Source organism: Chelmon rostratus, chromosome 4 (assembly GCF_017976325.1).
Source record: "Chelmon rostratus isolate fCheRos1 chromosome 4, fCheRos1.pri, whole genome shotgun sequence".
Classification (NCBI taxonomy): Eukaryota; Metazoa; Chordata; class Actinopteri; order Chaetodontiformes; family Chaetodontidae; genus Chelmon; species Chelmon rostratus.
In genome coordinates, this window is record NC_055661.1 from 23,106,501 (window position 1) to 23,123,653 (window position 17,153).

The 17,153-nt window shown below is 40.9% G+C and overlaps 2 protein-coding genes across 2 annotated transcripts in view; both read left to right on the plus strand.

The window, feature by feature from the left end:
* The window catches only part of pip5k1ca (phosphatidylinositol-4-phosphate 5-kinase, type I, gamma a), a 48,414-nt gene extending 36,741 nt beyond the window's left edge, over positions 1–11,673 (plus strand). Inside the window, exons 16-18 of the mRNA XM_041934674.1 lie at positions 2,062–2,323; positions 5,925–6,014; positions 7,483–11,673. Coding sequence (XP_041790608.1) covers positions 2,062–2,323; positions 5,925–6,014; positions 7,483–7,485 — 355 coding nt within the window. The 3' untranslated portion in view covers positions 7,486–11,673. The remainder of the gene's footprint in view (positions 1–2,061; positions 2,324–5,924; positions 6,015–7,482) is intronic.
* A 642-nt stretch (positions 11,674–12,315) lies between these two features.
* LOC121605005 (ras-related protein Rab-11B-like) lies at positions 12,316–17,111 on the plus strand. The gene is made up of 5 exons (XM_041934708.1): positions 12,316–12,444; positions 13,514–13,709; positions 14,944–15,137; positions 15,342–15,422; positions 15,531–17,111. The coding sequence occupies exons 1-5, from the start codon at positions 12,405–12,407 to the stop codon at positions 15,674–15,676; spliced, it is 657 nt and encodes a 218-aa protein (XP_041790642.1). The 5' UTR covers positions 12,316–12,404; the 3' UTR covers positions 15,677–17,111.
* The last annotated feature ends 42 nt before the right edge of the window (positions 17,112–17,153 follow it).

Consider the following 17,153-nt stretch of genomic DNA (forward strand, 5'->3'; position numbering starts at 1 on the left):
AACCCCCATCCTGTCCCCCTCACTGATTCAGCCAATCAGGTCTCTCTTGGAGATGCCAACTTGGCTTTTTTGCCTCAGTGGCCAACTGCTGGGCTTTTCCTCTGGTGGAGCTAAGCTCAAACACAGAAGCTGAGAAAGCAATGTGGACGCGCCTAAATCCTTCGTAATAGTTTATGATCTGGCCAGGAACAATAAAGGATTGTGACAGCACACAGCCAGCTGGCAAATCTTAGAGCTTAAGCAGATAAACACCCACACACACAGCTGTTGAATTTTAGCTAGAGCCAGTTTTCTCTAATAGCTTGGTCCTCTTCCTGTGCCCTGTTGCAGGAAAGTGGCTTATGGCTAGGAGAGTTGGCTATCATTTAGCTTTTTTCCAGACACCGGTGCCTAAATGGTGCCTAAACTGATGTTTAAAAAAACAAAGCATATAATGACGTTCAATGACATTAAAGAATGTTTTTTTGCTGAGGCAAATTAGAGGTTGAAATTAACAGTTTAAAAATATATTTGAAGATGTAAATATAAATAAATACAAAACACTTCACAAATTTACATATCAAATTGGCATAATAAAGAAAATCTAACCCAGCCACAATAATTAAAAACTAAAAGACAGTTACAGTACTAAACACCACCACTTCAAACATCAGCAATTCTTTTGCAGAAATTATCATTTTTGTTTTCTCCGGCAAATTACGACCCAGACTAATTGCATGTCCTGCTACGTTTATTTATTAGTCTGATAAACAAACAAAAAAAATAAATGAGAAAGGAAGCATTCTTACACCTATTTTCCTGTTTATTAAACAGAAACATCCAACCGCCATAGTTGCATTAGGTTTTGGCATCTAACCCTCATGGCTAGTGACCCAGTCAGTGGTTCTTAATATTGCAACTGCTGTGTGTGTCTTTGTGTGTGCAGTTCAAAAAAAAAGACCCACATGCAGAACACCAAGGCAGGCAGGTTGAAGAAACACAAAGTGAGCTTTAAATAACACAAAAAGAAGAAGAAAATGATTCTGGTCAAACAAAACTGTCAAGCAACAAAATCTGAGTGAGCAGGATGAGGCAAAATCCAAGAACAAAGGAGAAATACAAATAACTAACGTAATAACAAACCGATATGACTCGAGGAACACAGACGGGAATAGTGATAAGAGACACAAGCAGCACACAAAGATGACATGGATTAAATACATAAGAGGCTAATTAACGACTGAAACACAGGTAACAAAGAAAGCAGGAAAGCACACAAAGACGGAAATAAACCACAACGTGACACTTGAGGAGAGTGAACTTTCAACATAACTCCCAAAACTGTAACAGAACCACATTCTTTATTTTGTTCTTAAATTACATGGAGCCTTTGTAATAATAACTTGTGTCTTGTGTGTAATATTATTTTTAAAATCATGACAGATATTTATGAATGTGCAAGGAAACATCAAACTTGTATTTTCTGTTTTTCTACATCAGTCTTAAAACTGTGAGGTGAATTGTGGGGGGATGTGGAGGGAGTGATTTGAGGCAGCGATACTGCAAGAAGTGAAAAGGACAGGTGCATGCTCTTATTCTAAAAACAACAGGAAGTTTATTATAGTCTGGCCTGCTAATTTGGCCTGTTTATCAACATGGTCAACACTTGCAGCCGTGATTTTCGTCAAAAGGTGTTCTTCTCAGTGAGTCCGAACTGCACATATATTAGACTCAGTGTGACTTACATTTTTCCGGGGATATCATTATGTCTGATGTTCATCGTGAATAAACATCTATAAATCTGCTTGGAAATCCTAGATAAAAGACACACCTTGTGACTGCAGAACTTGCGTGAGAATCACCATATTTTTGCCTTTCTCCAGTGTCAAAGAAATGATAGTTGTGTGTACATCCATGAGTAAATAGCAAACAGAAACCACCAATAGCTAATCTGGCACATGGTGCTAGTTAGCCAAAATATAAACAAATGTTGGTTTAAAAAAAACAGGGCTCAAGTTGTAGCCCACAGCTTAACGGAATCCACACTAACTCTCTAACAATCACATTTCTGCTTTCTCGCAGTGAGGTTCAGGAAGGAGCTGGGGCCGAGGCTCCCGATGCCTCTGCAGCAGCACCTTCCGGCTCTTCATCAGCCCCAGAAGCAGCCTCCTCCTCCTCGTCTGGCCCAGCCGCTCCCTCCTCTCCCGAGGCAGCCAAGGAAGCCCCGTCCAGTCCCAAGGTGGCGGTGGACGCAGACAGGGCCAGCCAGATGTCCGGCTCAGGGTGCACCAGCCAGGCTTCAGTCGATGACGACGATGACGTGCCAATCACAGATATCTACTTTGTAAGTCAAACTGCACACACACACACACACAAACACAGACACTTATATATGTGCACACATTTTAGATTCTTTTAGATGATATCCCTGTTTAGACACATCTCAGACTAGGACTAGCTCCCATCACTTCGCATCTGTTTGACATTTTTATTTAGTCATCAAATCATGTTTAATATTCAATCAGTGTCAGTGCGCATTGGCTAATATGACAATAAACAATGTATTTATGATCATAAAGTCAAGCACTGAGCTATATCTGATGCTCTTCTACAGAGGCGTTGACAGAGGGACCTAACAGCTGGTATGGAAATAAGAGCGTGCAATGTGTGGTGCATTCAGCTAAAGGGATACTTCGACATTTATTCCAGTCTTTATGCTAAGATAAGATAGCTAGCTATGCTGGCTTCATATTCACTGTACAGATATAGGAGTGGTATCAGTCTTCTAATCTAACTCAGCAAGGAAGCTAGTAAGTGTATTTCCCAAGATGTCGAACTATTTCTTTAAACAAGCGTATTGCAGTGTGCACACTGGTTTGGAGTGTTTTTGCAGAGTGATAGTAGCATGTCAACATCACTTTGCAGTTCCTGTCTAATACGATCGTCAACAAGGCTGCAGACACACTCAGCAGCTCATTTTGTGTGAATATCAAATGAAGCTTTTGCAGTTTAAGTGTGTTCAGTCTACAGGTTGTCCTACTAAAAGCAACCGGCTATCATCAGATAGGCTTGTGTTGGCAGGTCTAAATGTGCCCAAAAGCACAGCTATAAATTAATGTATGAGTGTCAGGTGGAGGATGGAGAGAGAGCCAGTGATCACAGTAACAGATAGAAACGTTCCCACCTGGCTCGTGCCTCTGCTGGGTTTCCCCTATCAGGAATCAAACACCCTCTAATGTGGCATGAGAAATCCTAATGGCCAACAGGTTAGTCAACGAGCTCCCTCATTTATTTAACAGCCCTCTCATCTGATGCCCAGTTCATTCTTCAAAAGGAGGGGATACACTCTCTGTGCACAGCAGCAGGGGGTCTGTAGCGCTGCATGAAGTGACACTGTGCACATCCTGAAGTGTAACTACACAGAAACACGCTGGGAGTGGCCAAGTGAAAGTAAGTCGTATCATCTGCTGTTAACACGCTGCCAAAGACCCAAACTGAAGCGTGAAAGCTCCACACCTCTTGGACATGGCATAAGGTGTATTAAAACTCAGGAGCACTTCACTCAGTTCAGCCACTCAGCAGCTCAGTCGGCCAACTCGCCATCTGATCATCCTTTGTGCTCCCTGTCTGTTTCTGCTATCTCCATCATCATCATGGTCACTTCTCCCCTTTGACATCCCACACAAATCAGGTTTCCACATGGCTGCTCAACCTGCTTTTTCCATTGATAAATGTTTCAGGTGCTGGTTCAAACCATTTACACAGAAACAGCGAGAACCATGGGACAGTCTCAGTGTTGTTGCCTCTGTGTTGCCACTCTGCTTGTTTCTCGCATCCTTCTGAGGCAAACTAGTTTTAACTAACAGAAGCACTTTCAGAACCATCACAAAGTCTTAGTTATTTATGTTTGAACAGCATTTTCTGAGGCAAAAATTCATTTCTGTTTCTTTCTTTCCTTTTTGGGTTTGGCTTCCCGCCTTGAGTTTTTGCGAGACAGAATCCAAATATATCAGATCTCAGTCCTTTTAACACTTATCAACTTTATAGCTATGACAGCACCTTTTTTTTACATAACAAAATTATTCTAGCCTCCTTTCAGTGTCCTGACATATGATATTTTTCAAAGCTTTAAATGACACAGTGTATGTAGGAGGAAGGGGCAGGGAACAATTCGATGGCAGCATTTGTGATCATGCAGCGCCTTAGGGAAAACACAGCACATCATTTTACTCTGTATGTGTGTGTGTGTGTGTGTGTGTGTCTCGTCACCTCACAGGTTCCTTAGGGTGGCTCGTGACTAAATTATTCAGCCACTATCAACAGCCTCCACATTCACGTTTCATGATTCGTGCTCTGCTCTCCTTCACCTCTGAACGCTCTTCCTTGTCTGCTCTCCCTCATCTTCACTTCTTCACCTCCACCTCTGCTCTGTTGGGCGGTTTTGCTTTACAATTTTCACCTTCCTCGCTTCTATCTAGTCCTGAATCTTTTTCTTCTCCACGTCTTGCTCTTTCTCTAACCTTTCCCTCTTTCTCTGCTTTTTCCTGAGTCATGTGAAAGTGGTGAGATCGTGTTGTGTGGAAGTGGGGGTGAAGACAGAGTGGCTGCTAGACTTGTGAATCTATCTGTCACCACTGACTCATCCAGTGCATCTCTGCTTGGTTACACACGGAACAACCTTTTTCATTTTCACCTCAGCACGCTTCTTTTTTTCAACATGTCTTTCTTCTTCTGTCCCTCTGCTCCATACCTCATCTTTTCATATCTCTTTGTGTTTGTCCCTGCGCCATATTCCCCCTGTTGTTGTTGTCAGTTTCCTGATGGGAGGACCTGGGTGGTCTCTCCTCTCCGACAGAGGAGGAAGAGCCAGTCCAGCTGGCCAGTAAGTGAGACGTGAGTTAGATGGCACTAGTCTTGTAAGTGGTCCAGCCCAGATTAGTCCTGTGATTTCAGTGTTGAGAGGAAACAAGGTTTTCTGCAGCTTTGTGTGATTTATTCCCTGCAGGTGCTTTTCCAGTTTTGTTAAAACTAGAAAACAATACCTACTCTACCTATAGCAAAGACGCTGAAGTATGGGAGGACAAAAGACTTCTTATTTGACAGTCTGTCTTTCTGTTACTCGTGTATTCATCTTTTAACACTCCATTTGTTTCCTCACTCACTGACAGCCTGCCTCATCCCCCTTTGTACCCGTGTGGATGGCGTGTTAGCTCCAACGTGCTGAGCTTTGTGTGTGTATATATTAATATGCGTGCGTGCGACCACCTCCACCTCCATCGCCAACATACCGTGCTGCAGCTGCTTCCCTCTCTTAAAGGGCTGGTGCCTTCAATTACAAAGAACCTCCCGAAGCCACACAGAGCGCTTTTGCTTGTCGGAAAGGAAAAAAAAAATCCTGTTCTTGTGTTTTGCTTTGACTGAGGATGCTTTCTGTTTCTGACTGTCCCAGCATCCTGGCTTTCTTCCCATTCCCACCTCCTCCTCCCTCCCGCTTATCATCCTCCCCGTTTGGCTGATGCAGCGATTCATCCCCTCACTCTGTACACTTCACTTTGTGTCCCAAGAGCTAGTCCAAATGGGGCAAAAGACTAAGATTTAATCACACGTCAGTAAGACCCATCCTAATATTTAACAGCACTCTTCTGTACCAATACAACCTGTTATTTGCCAAAATTTTCATCTCTGTGGTCAAGTCTTCTAACTGCTGAAAGGATTAACACATCCTTTTAAGCACATTTTTACACTTATTTGATTTGTCGAACTCACACTTTCCGATGTCTCTCAGCAACATTTCCTCCTATATGCATCCCTAATTTTCATTTCCTGTCTTGTCTTTTCTTCTCCCGTGATCTCCTGTGTCTTTCTCCTGCCTGCCCCTGCTGCTTGTCTCTGTGCCTCTGGCCTTTCCTCTGTCCCCCTCTGCTGTGGTGGGTGTGTAAAAACAGCCTCCAGAGGACAGGACCTGGGTGTACTCTCCGCTACACTATGGCTCAGAGTCTAAGGCCCTGCCAGATGGGGATTGGGAAAGAGAGACAGTAAGTGAGAAGCACTAAAATATTAAGTACAGGAAAATCCCTTAGACAAGGAATAAAATCAGTTGTGTTTGCTGGTGATTGTTTATTCGAGGTAATGGAAAGAAGATCAGTGTACCCGTGTGAGAAGCTTCTACAGTAAATGTACAAGCCTCTCAGGCTCAAAAGTCCATCGTTGCTCCGAGGGTAGGCTTGCTCTGCGTCCAGAAACCCACCCCTACATTACAGCATTCATTCCTCATTGATAAGTGGGTGGAAATGGTCACTTAAAGCTTGTGTGACCATTTAGTCCACGACCAGCCATCCTGTGTCCCTCCAACAACAAGCTGCTCAGCATTTGCCACGACGCATTACTGCATCTCCAGACTCCTACAGCTCATGCTAAAGGGTCGCACTAAAGATATGTATGTTACACTCACAGAGGAGTCACATTTTACAGAACATGGACATCATTTGGGTAACTTTGGGCAATGTGGGTTTTCTAAATGCAATAATATATTATTTTTTTATTTTTATGAGTTTGGTTAGTTTATTTTCAGTATTAAAATGTATAAATGTTCTCACCCCAGATGGACCTATCTGGTAAATAAATAAATACATTTTGGCGATAAATTAGAAATGACATCACTTGGCTCTGACTGTTTTCCTTTAGAGGTTTAATGCGAGGCTGCTTGTTTACTTCATTCAGTGTAGCAGCATTTCCCGCACTCGACTCTATGCCATTCTCTCAGGTGCCGTCGACCATTGGCTCTTTTTTCCTACTCATTTGATTTTTCATCTTCTCAGACGCATCTTAACACCAGAGATGTCCCAAAGCAAGTTCTGTGCCGACATTCCTGATGAAGTCATTGAATGAGCAGCTCAGTTTGGGTGGATAAGTGTGATGAAGACATAAATGAAAAATTTTACTTTTTGAAATCTTCTGCTGCAAGTTACAGTTGATGTTATAAGGCTCCTGACAGCTAGAGAAGGAAGTGAGCTGAAATACACCAGGGAGCAGTATTGGATTTAAATTGCGTAGGTGATATGGATGAATTAAACTGTTTCATATTAGCTCAGGAAATTCCTATTTTACAGCACTAGTTGATCCAAGGTGTTCAACTAAATCCACAGCTAATATTTGTTAGCTGTCGAGTTAATGCTTGCAGGCTAGTGCGAGTCTGCTGGTGCAGGCCGTATCAAAACCTTACACTCTGTTATCACTTTGGTCTGTCATACATGAATACGTCTACACTTTCCCTGATCAGAGGCTCAGGGGTGTCTGTGTTTATGTTTATGAGATTTCTGCTTGCCTTATCGATTCTATTTTCCTGTGTCCCCTTCATTTTATAAAAGCACTCTTATTAGCTGGCTCGCTGTTTCACTATCATTAAGAAATAATGCATGAGAAGATACACAGTTCACACCCTGGGGAAATAAAATGTGTATGCTGTGTCCACTCTGCCTTATACATTCACTCTGTCTCCAACAGTAAACCCTGTTCTCTGGCAGAGAGGAGTGAACGTCTCAGTGGAGAGGACTCATCGGTCTGAAGTCCAGACCTCAGCGGTAGCAGCGGGATCTCTGTCGGAACCAGGATTTTAAACATGAATACAGAAACTGACACCGAGGGGGAAAAAGTGACTTGAGTACCAGAGGGGGAAAAAATCCTGACAGTGATGACATCGTGGATTTCCAACCATCCCTGCCTTTCACCCTTGACAAATGAAAATTATATCAATTTAATAATAATGTGTATGTGTGACATACAGTAGTGCATATACTGTAGTCTTATATGTTTGACATACATGAAAGACCATAGTAACTCACAGTGCCTATGAAAAATATTCACTCCCTTGGAAGTTTTCATGGTATGATATTATAACATTGAATCAAAGAAGATATAATGATGTTTTTTTAGACTGATCAATGAAAAAACAGACTCTAAAGAGGCCATATTATGCCCCAGGTTCATACTTTAATCTGGGTGGGTTAAGTAGGTTTACATGTTTAAATGTTCAAAAAACAGATTGTATTATTATGTGCATTGCTGCAGCTCCTCTATTCACCCTCTGTCTGAAACACTCTGTTCTAGCTCCTGTCTCTTTAAAGCCCGGTCTGCTCTGATTGGTCACACCCACAAGCCTTAGTATGCACCGCCCACCGTGTAGCTTGTCTCACTGCCCAGCTGGCTGCTACCACAACAGCAACAATTAACATGCAACAGGAATACTGGTGAGGATGCCAGATCAGAATGGGCTTCCATATGACAACAAGGCTAACGTTAACTCGGCTAGCACTGGTGAACAAAATTCCTCAAAAAGCAACATGAAAAAGTAGTTATCGGCCTTAAAGCTTGATGTTCACACAGTTTCTTTTGACTGTCCCTCAGTATTCAATTGGTCCAGCATCGCCCCAACCTGTGGGAGTAATAGTTTGAAGGCGTGCCAAACTAGTTGCTAGGTTGGCATTATGCAAGTATGTTACATAGTGACACAAACAAGTAACGGAAGCAAAGGCTGGACAACATTCAAGATGTTTCAGGCAGTTCAAGAGCAGTGTTATCTATAGGAGAGAATCACTCCCTTTGCACCCAAAAGCTAGAGAGCATACTAAAGGAAAGGGGAGACCCCAAAAATCATAGTATGGCCTCTTTCACATCAGTAAACATGAAATAAAACATAACTTCCAAGTGGGGTGAATAGTTTTTGTCAGTATTGTACATTATGATCTAGTTCACACAAGCACAGCCCTCTAATAGGCTTTGCAGGCTTGCCTACTCACCCCTGCAGGGATATTGATTCTTGATACTGACTTTACTGTTATTGTACCCTCACCTGGCGTCCAGCTTTCTCTACCTGGGAGCAGGACATGCAGCCACATGTACATTTCAGTGTTCTGAGTGAGTGGTCAAGCCTGTGTGTTGGAGGGCTGTGCCTGCGCTCATAGAACTGGAGTAACAATGATAACCATCATTTGGCCAATCAAAACAGGACATCTAGACGTCTGTGTCATCCTCACATTCCCAGTAGTGAATATATGCAGTTAAGTTTATAGAGTGAAAAATGAATACACATAATTTCCTTTATTGAATAGATAGAGTGATCAGTAGTTGTTTCATTCATAGCATAGTAATTTATTATTTATATCAAATTGTTTTTTTTGCACCATTTTATATTTAAGTTTTTCTTCAGCTGTTTTACTACTGTGAACTCTTATTTATTTTGTCTGTATTTTATTCTAATCTTCACTGTTACTGGTACTTTTTCACTCAACTTAATTTTTTTATTTGTGTCCAAAGAACTTTAGTTTTTTTTGCTTTGATCATTTCATCAATGCAGCTTTTTTAGAAGTTTCCCAGCTTGTTCTTTTTTTTTGTTTTTACATCACGTTTGTTGTGTAAATTCAGTGTTCCTACTTTTTTCACTACACCTCTTGTGGAATCAGCTGAGGCTTATGACTCTTGCCTTCAAAACAGAAGGCCTCAATTGCAACACTAAGGCAGCAGACATTGTCAGTCATTATCTTCACATCATTACAATGTCTTCCAGTGTTGCCCTATTTTTGGACAGATGCACACAAATCATTTGTAACAATAAAATTTCATATTTTCTTTAATTTTTTTTAAGGTGGAAATATAATCAGCATATCAGTGACAGTTGCTATATCTGGTCGCCCTCACCTCCTCACAGTAAGAAATCCATTGACTGGACATTTCAGATGTTTGTAGATGTAGAGCATCAGTTGTAGTATTTGCAGTCAATATCGTACCTGTTATCTGTATACAGTATGTGAATGAACACAGTGCGTTGCAGTGTTGACTTGGTGAGACACAGCAGTTTGTAAATGGGTTGAATGTTGTTTGCACTTATCAAGAGGACCTGAACATGAACTAGTGATAGAGGCCAAATAAACATGCATCACGTTATCTTCGTTTCTGCTCACACAGGCTGATATTTACACAGCGTTTATGTTCAGATTATCAAGTGTGTGTGTTGGTGAAGTCAATCACAGTCATTGTAGGGTTAGTGTTTACTGTCTGTTAGTGTCTTTGTGGCTGACGTCTTAGGACTCTCAAGTAAGGCTTAAAGCTGGGATAGGCAGTTTTTGGTTTCTTTTTTTTTTCGTCATTGGACAAAAATTCCATAATAATGTTTCAGAATGTTGTAATTCAAGTGGTCTGAGAGAAAACTAGCCTTGTGCACCTCCTCTTGGCTGTTTTCAGGCTTTACAAAATCTCACCCACGATGGGAGACTTTGGCGGTGAAACTCGGATTCAGTGGCGGAAAATCCTGCAACTTGTGATAAATTTCCAGTCCCTCTTGCTCACAAAGGCGTATAGTACAAAATATGTGTGAACACATCACAGCTCCACGCGGCGCTCCCGACTCATTATATTCGAAGCCATGGCGCTCATATCGACAAGTGGCAGGAGGCATGGTGACAAACAGTGTCGAATAACTATTGAGGGGGGAGTGGGTGTGTGTAGTGTACTAGCCGTGCGGCTTTCACTGACACAAAGCTGAGCATGTCCAATTTCCTTTTTTGTGGTGTTGGAGGTCAGTGTGACAGTCCAATAACTCAGCACCCCCTCCTCCTAGAGAATTCAGGTCTGCTGTTTCTTGCCCCCCACCGCCAAAGCAGAGTGTTGCAGAGGCAGTCATAAAGGAAGTCTGCACCATCCTCTCATTCTGCTGTTAGGCAGCATTGCAGCTTCCGCTGAAGCCTGTGGCGCGCCGGCATGGGGCCGCAACGAGCTAAAAGAACATTCTTAAGCAGACAAGTCACAGCAAGAGGGGGAGCCAGAGGGTTTTTCTTTTTTGTATGTTCAAACTGCCTACTGCAGCTTTAAGGTCAACAAACACTTTTTTTTTTTTAATCTAACCTTCAGAAGCAGTTTCTTCAATTGGTTGGTATGTTTTTATGTGTGTTTGTGTGTAAGGGAGGACACATCAATGTCAGACTTTGTAAAATAGAAATCAGCTCATTCTCATGATGTGCAGTGGCCAGTTGTAATCAGTTTGCTGTTGTTCATCAGATTGAGACCATAGCAGCAATATTTTGTACAGTCTAGCTTTTAAGTTCATTTTTATTGCCTTATTGAGAAATTTTACATGTAGGCCTGTTGTTTATATTTTTTTCACTTGTGCTGTTGTATTTATTTTTCTTTCTCATAGTTGTGCTCCTGAGAATGTGTACATAAAATTATAAATACATATATAAAGATATACAAATATATTTTCCATTTGAATCGGAGAATATTATTTTTATTTGGTTTTATTTTTGCTGCTGGGCAAGAAATGATTGCAATCTTCATAATTTACTGTACCATATTCTTCAGTGTGTTTATTGAGATGCAGCTGCTGTATATTTATGGTCTATAAATCACAGCTGTTTCTTTGTAAGATATCCAAAATTGAAAGATTTGTGCGTTTTACTGTACATGCAAATCAATAGGGATTCTTCCAACTGTTCAGCTGTGTTGTGTATGTGTTTTCAAATCGCTGTGTGCCCTCATCCTATAGGGAGAGTCCTTTACAGAGACATAGCATGATTTCAAAATGAATATGCATATCAGAAATGTGTATTTATGTATATCTGTGTATATTCATCTATTTATACGTGAGGATAAATAGATGGCTGTATGTGTGTGTGTTTGGACTCAATCAGAATGATTACAAAAATAAAGCAGTTCTATGAATTGTTGTCCATGGAGATAATGTCATATAATATGTTTATTGATTCCTTGTTGAAATCATCAGACATCTACTCTGAAATGGAAATGTGCCATTTGCTCCAGTTACCTTGGATTTGGGATACAGTTTTTGATCCTTTAACTTCATCAGAGAGACTGGTAAACATTGACTGCTTTCAGTTGTTATGCATTAACTCCTACACTGAGTTCACGAGTCATAAAGGCCGCATAAGTAATTGGATACTCATACTATGTATGATTTAGTATAACAAAATGTACAAAAAGATAAAAGAGTTGTGGAGTTTTAGTCTGTATTTTAGGGGTCAAACAACAAAAAGAAACTTTTGTATACCTTCATGTTGTTATTGTGGCTCGGTTTATATATCAATTACAGTACACTTTAATACTCAGCATACTCAAAAAAACAGGCTATTCAATTTACATGAAGCTATAGGGCGTCGAATCTTGGAGAACAAAGGGTGCAATGCCTCTCGTATTCTCCGATATGGACGGTGATTGGTCGGTATTTTCAAATGGAGCCGTGATTGGTTTAACTATTTGTCAGTCAATGTGATAACATTTCCTATTGGTGGAAATCGACGTTCCTAAACTCACGTGCTCCTTCGCTTCCTTGAAGGTGGTGCCGACTAGCTGCCGGTGGAAAGGGTTGTTGTTGTTTCTGTAAAGTACTTCAAAAGTACAAAAACTAGTCTTCTAAAATGGGAACCCGAGATGATGAATACGACTACTTGTTCAAAGGTAACTTCTCCTTGAAAAGTGGACGAATGACAGCGTCTTCGTCCTCTTTGTAAAAGTTCGATGACAGCAGGACGAACTGAGGAAGTCAACTAAGCCAGCGTTAATGCTAAAGTTAGCTCTACTAGTAGCAAAGTGGCAATCGGTAACATGATAGCTGTTGACTGTCAGGCAAACCATGTAATCACTATTATAAGTCCACCTAGCAGTGTTTAACACTACAACATTTCGTCTTTAGTCGTGTAGAACTTAAACTCGCTCACCAATTAGCGACTCTAGTGATGGTATTTAACGCGAGTCTCTTAGCAGGCTAACGCCAGGTAAATAAGTGGCTAGATAAGTAAGCTAGCTTGCTAACATGGTAGCTACTTGGCCTCGTAGAAGACCTGAGAAGACCGTAAGTTCACTTTAAACTACACGCTTCTCAACACCTGCCTTTGTTGCCATAGGTAGAATCTTAATTAAGAAATTGTTTCACTTTACGAGTTCTGAAAAGCTAGGGCTACTTAGCTAACTTGTTGACATCGTCAAACGGACGTAACTGCTGCTTGACATATTTCTCTGCGCTGCTCCTCATCGTTATCAATTGTCTTCTTAATCAATAGTTTATTACTGCACAGATAGATTGATGCTTTAGTAATTCCTATAGGAAGTTGAAGTAATATAAATCACTGAACAACTGTGATAAGGACGGTCAAAGAAGCATGTATGACGCAAAATGCAACGAAAGCCATAATAAACAGTTACAATAAAAGTCTAAGAATAGGAAGTGAACTACAAACTAGGATCTACTCTAACTTCTATAGAATTAAATGTGCACGGTTGTGGAAGTATGTAAAATTCTGTGCTAACATTGTTTATGAAATAGAGTAATCAATAGTTATAATCTTCAAATGTTACATTTAATGACTCCAGTTCTGCACAGGGTCGACTGCTGGACATACGCTTAAAAAGAAGGCATGCTGAGTCCCAGCCCCTTATTTGTTTTACAGTTTGGCAAACCTTCACTGCAGACCTGCTGTTATAAATTATACATACATTTTTTTTTTAACCATGTGCATTGTGGTTGCAGTTGTACTAATTGGAGACTCTGGAGTGGGGAAGAGTAACCTGCTCTCCCGTTTCACAAGAAATGAGTTCAACCTGGAGAGCAAGAGCACCATTGGGGTGGAGTTCGCCACCCGCAGCATCCAGGTGGACGGCAAGACAATAAAGGCTCAGATTTGGGACACAGCTGGACAGGAACGCTACAGAGCGATCACATCAGCGTGAGTTTTTTTTTTTTCATTTGTGTGCAGTCTTGTGATAGTCTGGTTAATAAAAGGTGTAATATGCATGTAAAAAGTCTGTGTATTGTGTTGCAGAAATATCGACTGAAGTTTGCATGCTAACCACCTAGCTCTGGTCCATCCAGTCTCATAATTCCACTTTGTATCCAGTAGTATAGCTTATGACTCCCACTGGGAAACTATGGGGAAGATATGCAAGCAGCAAGTTTACTTCACACGTTGTCTCAGCTTTTTACTCTGATAAAACAAACAAAATAAACACACAAATGTTAAGACAGGAAATATCTTACACTTCTTTTCTCTAGCAGAACAATACAACCATACACCCACCTGAATTTAAGCTTCTCTCTTTTATGAAACTAAGACAAGCTTAATTGCCTTGTTAACTCATAAAACACACTTCATTCAAACTCAGCAGTAACAAAATAAAGCTCAGCAAATCCATCTTGGTTTATTTTTCCGCTGTTCCAGCAATCATCAGTTCTGGTTTGATTGAAACAAACCCTTAATTAACGGAGTTAGATGTAAGATATTCTGGCCCAACCTTTGTCTCGTTGCTTTTCCGGTTCATGGCTCTCCTGTGCCCACCTCAGTACTGTCGATCCTGGTCCAGCTTAGTTCGCTTGAAGGTTGCTGACCTTGTTGCCAGCATTGCAAACATCAACACTCCCCTGTTGCTCTGAGCTCCCTGTCCAGGCAGACTTTAGTCTAGGTAGCAGGACCACTAACTGGCTGACTGAGCTGACTGAGCAAACAGCAGCTAATAGCTACAGCAAAGAGTATAGTGAGCAGCAGTTAGCAGTTACTCATATTACATATTATACCATTAAATGATAATATGCTGTTAGATATGCTGTTCAATGACACCATAAATCTCACTTTAATGAGTAATTTTCCTATTTATGTAAAACATTCTATTCTAATTACATTACCTATGTTATCTGTCTATCTATCTATACACACACACACACACACACACACACACACTCTATACTGTATATCTACTATAGCGGTAAACCTGCACATTAAATTTACTAAGAAAAACTGCCATCTGCAGTGTTTCTGAAGATGGTTTACTGAAGTTAATTGCATTTTGAGTGTTTCCATGATAAATGTTGCATAGTTACACCTTTATATCATCAAAGCAGATGATAGAGAACATTTTTGTAGTGTGTGGTTCATCAGTTCCTCTTCTTTGCTTCGCTGTCACCAGGTATTACCGGGGCGCCGTTGGAGCTCTCCTAGTTTACGACATCGCCAAGCACCTGACTTACGAGAACGTTGAGCGCTGGCTGAAGGAGCTGAGGGACCACGCTGACAACAACATCGTCATCATGCTGGTGGGAAACAAGAGCGACCTCCGCCACCTCAGGGCAGTGCCCACTGATGAGGCTCGGGCCTTCGCAGGTAAGTCACGGTTGCCTTTGGGGAAGCAGCGCAGCATTTAAAATAGAGACATGTAAATAAAGTAGAAGCCTGTTTTGTATTTTTTAAACTGTTTCACCATAATACCTAAACCACTTAAACCACTTACTTGAAGAATGTCCAGGTCATTATCCAAGCTCTCCTGGATGAACATACATTTAAATTTAATGTGTGTTTCATCCTCAGAAAAGAACACTCTGTCATTTATTGAAACTTCCGCCTTGGACTCCACTAATGTAGAAGAGGCCTTTAAGAACATTCTCACAGGTAGGAAACATGATCAACTGTTAAATATAGCCTGCAGCTTAGTGTAAATCTCCAAGGTAGGGTAACATGACATTTCACTTCTTTAACACTCGCTCTTTTCTCTCACAGAAATCTACCGAATCGTATCTCAGAAGCAGATATCGGACAGATCTGGACATGATGAGTCTCCAGGCAACAATGTAGTGGACATAAGCCTCCCCCCGACCACGGACGGGCAGAGAGGCAGCAAACTCCCTTGCTGCCAAAGCCTGTGACGCTCATGTTGTCTTTTCCTGTCAGTCTTTCCTCTCTTCACCTCTGGTTTACTTCAACTGTCATGCTGCTGTCATCATGATACCCTCATGGGTTCAGAAGTCTCTGACACCAAGACTCTTGTATTTGACATTCCTTTTTGCTGGTTTCTTTTGTCTTTTCTTGGTTTGTTTGTCTGTGTCTAATTTCAGAAGAGCCTGCGTCTGAAAAAAATGACCAAAAAAGCAAAAAAAAAACAACTTTACAGCCTCTTAATAACCTGGTGAGGGACGAAGCGTTTGCTATTCTAAAGTTGATCTTAAAGCTGTAGTAAACCATTTCTTTTTAATTAACTAGCCTTTGTGGTCCTATTGACCCGCTCCTGTTGAAGGAATGGTGAGGGATCAGTAGGACCGTGTGTCAGTGCTTCAAGTGGTTTCTGCTTGCCTCCTTTTCTCAGCTTGCATAGATCCAGACTTGCAACAGTGGAATCCCAATTTCATGTCTGGTTGACCTGATTCTGCCTATCATGCAATATGAGTGTAGAAGAGGAGATGAGGGGAAGGTACCACTGGAGTGTTGATGTGTATTTGGTCTGGAGTTTCTGTTTGCCTCTTTAATTTTAATTTTCCTCTTTGAGCCCTGTGCCTCCTGTGGCATGAAATTAGCATGAGCCAGGGACCAGACTGGCTGTGACTGTCTGACTTAATATGGGCAAGTGTGAAACAAGCTGTTTTTATTTGTGTGTGTGTGTGTGTGTTTGTTTTAATCTTGGTTCACAGAGATACCAAAGGAGACGGATGCAATCGTTATCAGTTTTAGGTTTTCTCATGTAAGCGTGTTCAAGGCTGCTAAGATTGCATTTCATTGCTGTATTTGGCAAACCAATCCGGGATATTTGCAAAGAATGTGTAATGCTATAAAGCAAAAGTAATGTTATAAATTGTGCTGTGTGATTTATTATTTGTGAAATAATGGTGTCGGTCTGGATCAAGCCAGGTTTAGCAGACTGTCTCGAAATGAAAATCTGTCTTTGCACTTATGTCCAATAATTTCAGCGGAACAAATTGCCATTTGTTTTAGAAATACACTTAACATCTTTATCAAGTAAAATTTTTGCGTTGGTTGTAAAGGAAACAATGTTTGCTGAAAATAAAAAAAAATGCACTATATGCTTTTTTTGTCTTAAACATTCATCTCATGTCCTCCATCAACCTTTGCTGTCATTTGACTGTGATATGTGTTTACACGCACCTTTTATCCATTTCCCTTTAATCTGAAATTCTCTGCGTTTAACACTTTCACTCACCCACATTTACAGATGTTGGTTCTGAAAGTGGAACTGAAAATCAGAAATGCAAATTGCTTATATGGTTGGCTGAAACATCCTCTTTTCACTCATCTGGCGGTGATGTTTTCATGTGTGGTTGATTTGATGCGTCATGTATCTTGTGATGCTTCACCTTTCCTAAAAATACGTTAAGGTAGCAAATGTAAACA

What these genes read in the sequence shown, in the direction of transcription:
- LOC121605005 (XM_041934708.1), top strand. Translation starts at nt 12,405, where the DNA reads ATGGGAACCCGAGATGATGAATACGACTACTTGTTCAAAG. An exon ending in TGAGGCTCGGGCCTTCGCAG is followed by an intron (nt 15,138 to 15,341) that starts GTAAGTCACGGT and finishes TTTCATCCTCAG; the next exon opens with AAAAGAACACTCTGTCATTT. An exon ending in CTTTAAGAACATTCTCACAG is followed by an intron (nt 15,423 to 15,530) that starts GTAGGAAACATG and finishes TTTCTCTCACAG; the next exon opens with AAATCTACCGAATCGTATCT.